This window comes from Amphiura filiformis, chromosome 19 (assembly GCF_039555335.1).
Source record: "Amphiura filiformis chromosome 19, Afil_fr2py, whole genome shotgun sequence".
Lineage (NCBI taxonomy): Eukaryota > Metazoa > Echinodermata > Ophiuroidea > Amphilepidida > Amphiuridae > Amphiura > Amphiura filiformis.
Genome location: NC_092646.1, coordinates 34,255,729 through 34,265,127, shown reverse-complemented (window position 1 = coordinate 34,265,127; position 9,399 = coordinate 34,255,729). Strand labels below are relative to the sequence as shown.

Here is a 9,399-nt window from a genome sequence, read left to right as displayed (position 1 = left end):
TGTTAAAAGTGCAAATACAGTGTCGATTCTAAATATGCATGAAAAGAATAATAAACATAATATAACAGAGGGTGTTTTTATTGCTTACAGACTCGCTTTTAGGAATAATATTTAACCTTTTAAATGGTTTAATATCAAATGGCATTTATTTATTTGTCTTATGCTCAAAACGATCAAATGTATTTGTTTTGTTTTTTCCTTCAACTTGTTTATAGAACGAATATGGATTGCAAGCAGTATCAAAGTTAAACATAAATGAATTCTATTATAACAAAATCCTATTGGGTACTTAATAAATTAGGTGGTTCAAGGCCGTTTTCACCTCATGTATTAAAAAGTTTTTTCAATATACTGCATATCCTGTTTACGGGTACAGAGCCACGGTAAATAGTTTCAGTGGTTTTAGTTGTTTCTTCAAACCGTATAGTATACAAATATTGACTGCTATGAGGGGCATGGTTAAAATTATAGGCCCAAGGTGATCTATGGCCCGAGGCGTAGCCGAGGGGCATAGTCATGGTTTTGAGATCACCGCGGACAGCACACAGATTACAATCTGCGATTTCTGCGTAATTATAACGCGTGAAAACATTAACGCGTGCGTAATATCATTTTACGCTGGGAAAAACGCGCAGTTTGATCTTGACGCACGTGACCGGTCCATAGTTCATTTCCATGGACCGGTCCATAGTTCATTTTGCGGGCATAGTGAATTCAATGACTGGACTTTCAACCAATCAGATGACAGGAATCTATATATGAGGTATATAATCTTATCTATCTACAGAATTCACAAAAAGGAATTTTAATTCAACTATAACTACTCCCACAGCTTCACAGTAATTTATCATAGACAGAACGATTTTTTTTATTTCCGCGCATTTGGATACACCGTTCGTCCAATGGCGTTCAATATTAGCAACACAATAGTGTTTTTAAAAAGAAATACCCCGATTTAAAACGGAGGGGGTGTCTTCCTGGTTAAAGGTATATTGGAATGTGCCACGGTTTTTGGTATCGTGGGACGAATGGGCTATGCGTATTTACAACGGTTGAGTTACTTTTTGTAGAGTCTTTACCTATTATCAATAACACAGGACAAAGTATTCTACCAAAACGTTGTATCATGTAATGCTGCACAGAATTGTCCACGGAAAAACGGAAAACGAGGATCACAATATAAGTCAAAGCGCGCTTAAAAGTTACATTTAGTAGGTAAGGTGAAATATCATTCCTGTCACCTGCATTTGCTAATTGCAATACTGTTTTGGAGGCAGGCAAATAACGGAAATATAATGTAGCACTAAACTGAAATGATAGTTATAGCTTCTTATCTGGTTTTTTTTTAATATTGGGCTTTACGGTGCAAGAACACACCATCACACAGTGACATCGCCCCGATATCTTCATAGTAGAAATCGCCATGGTAGGTTGAATCCACAGCCACCCATGACCATTTTATTCGGACCTTATGAGATGCATATTATTAGCGAAGTGACCTGACTAAGGCTACTGACATAGACGGGGTAATTGATTTCTCGCTCTGTGAGCAAGCTTGTATACGACATTGCGGTCAATGGTTATACTCTCTCCACTTGAGTGAGTGCCGCTATAGCCTGCTGCGCGCTGTAGTCCATACAAGACCAACGCAATATAACATTGAGAGTCTTGGTCAAATTTTGAGTTCAAAGCGCACGGCCAATTTTCAAAGCGCACGCTAACGACTATAATATCTGTTCAACACGTATTTTCAAGTGTATGAGACCACATCTGGTTTCTTGAGAAAAATTCATTTACGGGAGATATTCATCATTTTCTAACTCAGTATCCGAAGATTTTCGTCTGATATCAAAATCGTGCATAGCAATTCACGTGTATCGATCCCGTGTATTCATTTTAATGTCACTGCTACACCAAATAATTATTAGCCAGGCGGTGTCGGTGTGTATCAGGTTGTGTTCGTAAATTTGAATACATTCGGTGTTTTCATCTATCGGAAACACTGACGCTTTGGTTCTCAATGGCAAAGCTGTTATCAAGACTGTTTGGTCACAAAGTGTACACAATCTCCGATGTAATCTTCAACAAATTAAGACTATATATGCAGTGAGCCACGTAGCGTTTCAATTCATCTATAATTTGCAAAAAGCTCCAGGGAACATGGAGTGATTTTAGGAAAATGCCCGTAGTTTACAACGCTAAATATGGAATATGTACAAGCTGTTACAGCTAACCTGTCGATATCCAAATAGTTTACAACGCTAAATATGTAATATGTACGAGCCGTAAGCTTACCTGTTGATATCCACATAGTTTGCAACGCTAAATATATAATATGTACGAGCCGTTACAGATAACTTGTCGATACCCATATTGTTTACAACGCTAAATATGTAATATGTACGAGCCGTTAGCTAACCTGTCGATATCCACATAGTTTGCAACGCTAAATATATAGCAATAGATGAATACAAGTTTGACTATATCGCCCTGCACTACAACGTTCATGCGGTACCGATGCATTGAACCATAGATGTCAAAGAAATCTATTATATGATTGAATACAGGTGATGGGTGCAACCTGCTGTAGTGCAGAGCGATCTATTCAAAAATGATATTCATCTATTACTATCATGGTAGTTAATCCGATTATGACGTCACTTCGCCAGCGTATAGATGAGTTGACCTCAATGTTTATCAACAAGGGCAAGGGACTGGTATATATGTATGCTTGAGTGAACCCCATGCAACCACTACACTGTTCAATAGTCTTATTGTGATGTGGTGGGACTTTTAAAAACACGAGCCCTGAACAGGCATTGACGTCAGAAGTCAACTCATCTATAGGAGATGTGATTTCGGTGTTCTTGAAAAAAAAAATGGTTTGAAGGTATAGAGGTTGTGCATGAAATTATAATTAAACACAAAATATTGTGTTTGCTGGGTCTTCATCACTATAAATAGCCAGTTTATTTCCAGTTTATGTTCAGCAAAAATAAGTTGAAAGCAGGTTGACTGCATGTGAATGGGAAAACAAATTGGTTGAATCAAGAATATAGATTGCCAATTCCACAGCATTAAATAATCACTTCTCTGGTCCTTCACTCGTTCAGTGGTCTTGTCCAATGTGCATCACAACTACACCTATTTTACACTGAAATAATCATGGGTTGATTTTGTTCTTCAAAAGCTTTTCATAAAAAGGCAAGCAATATTCAATGCTGGCTTTTACATCATCATTTTCATTGTCATAGTTAATCTCCTGCAGACATTCCCCTCGTTCAAAACTGGTACTGCCAAATGCTCTCCTATAATGCCCAATAAACTGATTGGCCATCAGTAGATTCTTAGCAATATTCCACTTATGTTTGGTAACAAGGTCTGGTGCCCATGTCAACAAGTCGTCAGTAAACTTGAATCCTATCTTGTCGCAATACTGCTTCATGATGGATGCTGGGTTAGCAACGAGATCATCAGCATCAATGACAATAGCTGGTTGTTTGAGCTCATTGGTGACATACTCGAACAGGTCCCATTGTTCCTTGTAGCATTGTCCTGGACTAGGGAATATATCTTGGTACTTCACCTCACCAAACATAGGTGGAAAGCTTGCTGCAAGACGTACGAGAGAAGGAAACACACGTCCTGGATGACGTGTCAAAAACGTGTGGATATATCCGTTAGGAAGTTTATCATATCGCCCGTCAACAGCATAAGCCATATCCTTCAAAAATACGATCTCTCGGCTTGGATAACTAGCTTCCAGTTGATCTTTGACATACTGGAAAGAATGCAGTGGTGCACGTACGACATTAGGGGTGTTGCCTGGTGATTTAAAGATTTTCTCCGGGCCGCTGTGAGCTGCAGTTGCATAGTACTCAAAGAAGACTTCTGCATTGCCTTGGCTTGTTATGGATTGGGTCAATGCGGAGGACAGTGAACGTGGTATACACCAGGCTGCTACTTTGAGAGGGGGCTCCTGTGTTGGATTGCTCATTGTGGTTTTGTTGACGCCTGGAACTCAGACTGAAATGTACAAAACATATATTTTAAATAACTTTAGTTATTTTACATTTTTCTGAACACAAAAGTGATTTAAAAAGAAAGTCATATTGATTTTTCTGTTATGCATTGTGGTACACAATGCAATTCTATTCAGAATGTTGCAATGCAAATATTAAGGCATTAACATGGCTACTTGTCAGTAGCGGCTCCATGGGTTGTAATTACCCCCCCACACACACACACACACACACACACATACACACAAAACTTGGGCTTTGCTCCCCCAGTTCCCCCAGTAAGGACAAAAATCACTTTAAATACTCTATTTTGGGCCATAATCGTACAATTTTCAGAGATTTGTTGTCCCCTCTCCCCAAATTTAACCCCCTTGTCACCCCATAAACAATTACTAGCACTGCTACCCATTGGGCGGAGGGCTGTGTTTAGCGTTATAAACTTTGGATATTCAATTATTTTCTTTATTTTTCACCAGGTTGGAAAATAAAGAAAATAATTAAATGTCCACATCTAACATTGAATACGACGCCTCCGCCTAATGATGTATCTTGTGTATTTTTTCAAAAGTATGTCCTCTTCTTTATTTGAGTGGGGCTTAAGTAGGAGCCTAATATATTTATGAAAAAAATATAGAACATGGAAATGCATCTACAGCATTGATGAATCCAGTTGTGAATATATAGTTTATACATCCAAGTTAATTATAGTTGACACAATAGGCATGATGGGTAAAACAGACTCTAATCCAGATTTGTATAGCAGGTCAATATTGGGTGCACTTGCCATGCATGTATTGAAATATTTTTAAAAACTTGTTATAACTATTTATTAAATGTGTTGTGAATAGCTTCTCCTAAAGGGGCTGTGCAATAGGGAGGGTAAAATTGGGGGAAAAGAATTTTTGGCAGGCCGAGAGGGAAGGGGGAAAGCAATTTTGACAGGCAGAGAGAGGGAAGCAAAATCTGGCAAACATCTACAGGGCACTTTTTAAATAACGCTCAAAAAGCTTAGGAAAACCCTACAGATACGTTCAAATACCGGTATGTAAAGTTTCCTGCTCGCTACACTCGCAGAATGCTCTAGTCTGTAGTGCATTTATGCCAAATACTACTTACCGAGATTGTTACTGATGGAGTCAGTCTGTTGTTACTTAGTACATACAAGAAGTGAGAGTTTGCATATCACTATAGACGAAATAGCAGCAAACCCAAGTCACAGATATGTATTAGTCAATATGCCCGTTTTATGCCAGTTTCCCCAGAATATGAGACAACAATATCTAAGCCGGCATATTAACATACATGTAAGTCTGCTGCACGCTGCATGCTCTGTATGGAAATACCTGTGTTTATATAAAAGCCGAGGCCTTGAACTTGAAGTTGAATAGATTACAGTACTTTCTCCGGGACTTTCTCTCTAAATTTGTGCATGGGACTATAATAAATTCATTTTACCTTGACAGTGGCGGGGTCGTTTAGAACGTTCCAATCAGTCTAATATTGCCCAAACTTTAGGGTTGTATAAAGAACCACGGGTTAAGGGTTAATGTTAGTTTCAATATATGAATTGTATTTCATATTATATTATAGCAAAAATATTTTCGCCATAAATATAGTGAACTTTCGACATAAGCATTCAGTAAAGAGTTAAATGTGGTACACTGCCATTCTTAGCTACATTGTGCCCCATATCAGAGGAGGCTTAAGGGTAGACGAGGTATTGTTGGTCGAAGCAACCTAAAAATCGATTTTCATTATGTAAATCAATATATTATTGAAAATTAACACCTTGATGTTTTGCAGAAGTTCATTCTACAAATCGTATACTTTGCAAACTTGCTTAATTTATTGTTGTTAATGAGTTATATACGTTTTACAAAAGTGTTGTTGTTTCAGCCCTCTTTACAATGTAACTCAAGAACCACAGTACCTATAAAAGTATATCTGTGATATTTTAATTCTTCTACACGCTCGCTATGAATTGAGCAATGCAGTTTTTGCCAAAGGTTACTACCATTCGTAAGATGATGTGAACTACCAAATCACAACAGTTTAAAATAATTAATAACCTTAAAGGCAATCCTACAATGCACTATGATTGGGAAATTTGATCAATATAACCTAATTTTAAAGGCAAAGTCCCCATTGCCACACACACACAAAATGGTAATTTTAAAACTGCAGTCAACGAGCTAATAGTTGAGACTTTAATTGACTTTCTTACAGGAAATATTCATATTGTCCCACTGCATTAATTTTATTCATAAGTCTCGATGTTTTGAATGTTAAATAAAAGGATGAAAACACCAGATATTTGCACACAATCCCAATGCAAGGTATGGTCAACTCTACCACATGTGTACAAAAGCCAGACATACTAATGTCAGAAACCCCATTGGGTTATGGGAATGCCTTTAAACATCCTCTGGCCCCATGTGAATACCTGAGCGCAAGAAGACCGTAATAAGTCCACTTGGCCCCTCAACAGGCCCGTACGCAGGGGGGGTGCGGGGGGTGCGACCGCACCTCCCCAAATTTGCAAAAGTATACAAAAAGTCCCAAAATGTAAGAATTTGCGAGCGTAGCGATCAAAAAAGTTAGTTTTTTTACGGTTTTTTTGTCAACAAAAGTCCAAATTTTGGGGGAAAAGTCCACTTTTCACAAAATCGCACCCCTTTGGAAAAAAAGTCCACTTTTTCAAAATCAGCACCCCCCAAAAAAAATCCTGCGTACGGGCCTGCCCCTCAACATGTATACACTAAAGTTACGTATAGTTTCTTAGAGTTTTATAATGTTTAATATATGTTCCAGGGTGTAAACATCATGAAAGGTTGTGAAAGGTTTGTTTTGGCCCCTGTACATGTATAAAACATTACCAAACTATACGAAACTATTCGCAACTTTAGTGTATACATGTTGAGGGGCCAAGTGGACTTATGGTCTTCTTACGCTCAGGTCATCATATGTTCAAATTCATAACTATGTTCCCATTTGCGATCATTTCCATATTCAATGATTCGGGTCTTACCAAAACTGTCTGAAGCTTAATTATGCATTCAACAATAGAAAAAAAAATCAAACCATAATTATGTCTTCACATCCTCATCTTGATACTATAGAAACAATAACTAGCAATACCTCCTGCTTATGCATTAACATTTATAGCAGTCGCAAGTCACAGTATGTCGTCGACAATAAGTTGTGAAAATAAAATGAGAGAGAACTAGCTACCGAGATTGAAAACCCGGGTTGAACTAGTGTACTCAGGAAGCTTAGGATTTCTGCTCTTTGCTTGGTTCAATTTTTACCGGTCACGCGGACCCGTACGTAGGAAATTTGCGGGTCCGCGTCTACTTTCACGCAAGGACGCATCTTATTTCAAATGCTGTTTCCAGATATAAAGTAGAGTCTTTACGCCAGATACCTTCAAATTGAAGATACAAAGTCATTTCGTCTACAGTCATGCTGTCGACGTCTAAAATATAGCACGTGTCAATTATTGAAGAAAGTTTCGAGACATGTCGTGATTTTGCACCTCTGGTTATGAATGGTTCGCTCGGAGACATGTCTTTATTGAACATTATTTGCTGTAGCTCTTGTTTTGATTTTTTTAAACAATTTTTTCTTTTATGGAGACATCACAAAAGCTGAAAGCTTGCCAAGACACAATCTGTACAGGGCAGTTACAGTATAATCGTGAGCAAACATCTGCTGTTTGTGTGAGATATCATGCCCAAATTGTGATAAATCGTGCATACGAGAAACGGCAACACTATTTGGAAGGCGACACAAAGTACACACAACTGAAGTGGGAAGTGGGAAGAAGTTTAAAAGAAAGCTACAAAGCTACGATTCCATTACAGAGAAGGATAATATAGCGGCAATACGGATCACGTTGCTGAGGACAATCACGTAAATGTATGGGAGGAGTCAAAAAACTCATGTCATTGAGGTGCATAACATTAACCCAAATTTTCGATTTATACAAAAGAAATTTGTTTATAGGTTCCATTAGCATTGCTAGGATGTTTGGCGTAACAATGGATTTGAATAAAAGTAACTTGAATTCGAACATCTACTGAAAACTTGATTTGCATATCACCTGCTCCGAAATCTGTAAAGCGAGTACTTGGAAAACGTAGTCTTACTAACACGCGATATAGTTCTTTAATTATTAACGGACCATATCAGGAGCAATCGCGATATTGAATTTCACTCCAGTGTAAATAATACGAGCTTCCCCGGATAAATTTACTAGAATGAATGTGTTCCTGCATAAAACTACGAAGCTGAAAATCATTACTCAAAGTATTGATCTATTTCTAAACAGTAATGTATGTTATGTTCCTACGTGTACGTTGCTCAAATAAATTGGTTGATGGGTGGAAGATGTTCTGCCTATTTTGATATCTCAATCGGCACAATGCGAGTTTATTTAAAGCCATAATATAACATTTGCTGCGGAGGACGCCCTCACTGAATTTTTAAAATTCCTTTTTTACACGATTAAATTGTACTTCATTAAACCAATATACCCTGCAAAAATCAAGACTCTAGGTGCTGTAGTTTTGTCAAAATCCGAGATTTTGAATAAAACGATGGAATTATTAGTCGAACGCATACACGATGTTCATAACACACAGTACGTACACGGCGTGCGGGACGGTGATATACACAACAAAGGGTCGTACCACAACATGACCGAAGGAGTGGTACGTATTGACGACATGTGCGCTGGTAGTAAATTCCAATTTTCTTTGCTTTGCCGTGGTTGTTCGGCTCAAAAATAAGAGGGGATATATCTGACAGTAAAAGCTAACATTTTATGGCAAAGAAATGCTAATCTATTTTGTTTGAAAATTTTATAATATGGCATTAACCAAGTTATAGCAATTTGAATGAATAAAGCGAGATTTTAAAAGTGATAAGATGTAAATTGATTTTTCCTACGAAACGCCCAGATTATTTAGGTGGCGCAGAAGTCTTCCAGCAAACACGCAACGTTTTCGACATCATTCGCAAAAGGTTAGAAAAAGTTACAAAATGTTTGTAAAATAATATTACAATAACATTTTCAAAATGTTGTTGTAGTGTGTTCTCATACAAAACGTTTTTAAACGTTTTCATGACCTTTATATAACCTGACATTTAATGTTATTAAAAAGTTTTTACCAAAACCCAATACATAACCGGTTTTTAACACAAAACATTTTTAAAACATTTTAAAAAATGTTTTAAAAATGTTTTGTGTTAGCTGGGCTGTCACTCTGTAATGAACCCGATATGAAAGGCGATGGAAATCGCTCAGAAGGAGGAAATCTCCAAATTTAACACTTTTGAAACCATACCCTTGTCATTCAGATACGTATAGCTTGGG

The 9,399-nt window shown here is 37.5% G+C and overlaps 1 protein-coding gene across 1 annotated transcript; it reads right to left on the bottom strand.

Annotated features, from left to right (window-relative positions):
* Window positions 1-1,405: 1,405 nt before the first annotated feature.
* Window positions 1,406-5,338, bottom strand: LOC140141210 (uncharacterized). Its single transcript, XM_072163009.1, has 2 exons — window positions 5,139-5,338; window positions 1,406-4,026 (listed from the first exon to the last, which is right to left on the bottom strand). Exon 2 carries the CDS (start codon window positions 3,995-3,997, stop codon window positions 3,164-3,166), a length of 834 nt encoding a protein of 277 aa, XP_072019110.1. The 5' UTR covers window positions 3,998-4,026; window positions 5,139-5,338; the 3' UTR covers window positions 1,406-3,163.
* Window positions 5,339-9,399: the final 4,061 nt, after the last annotated feature.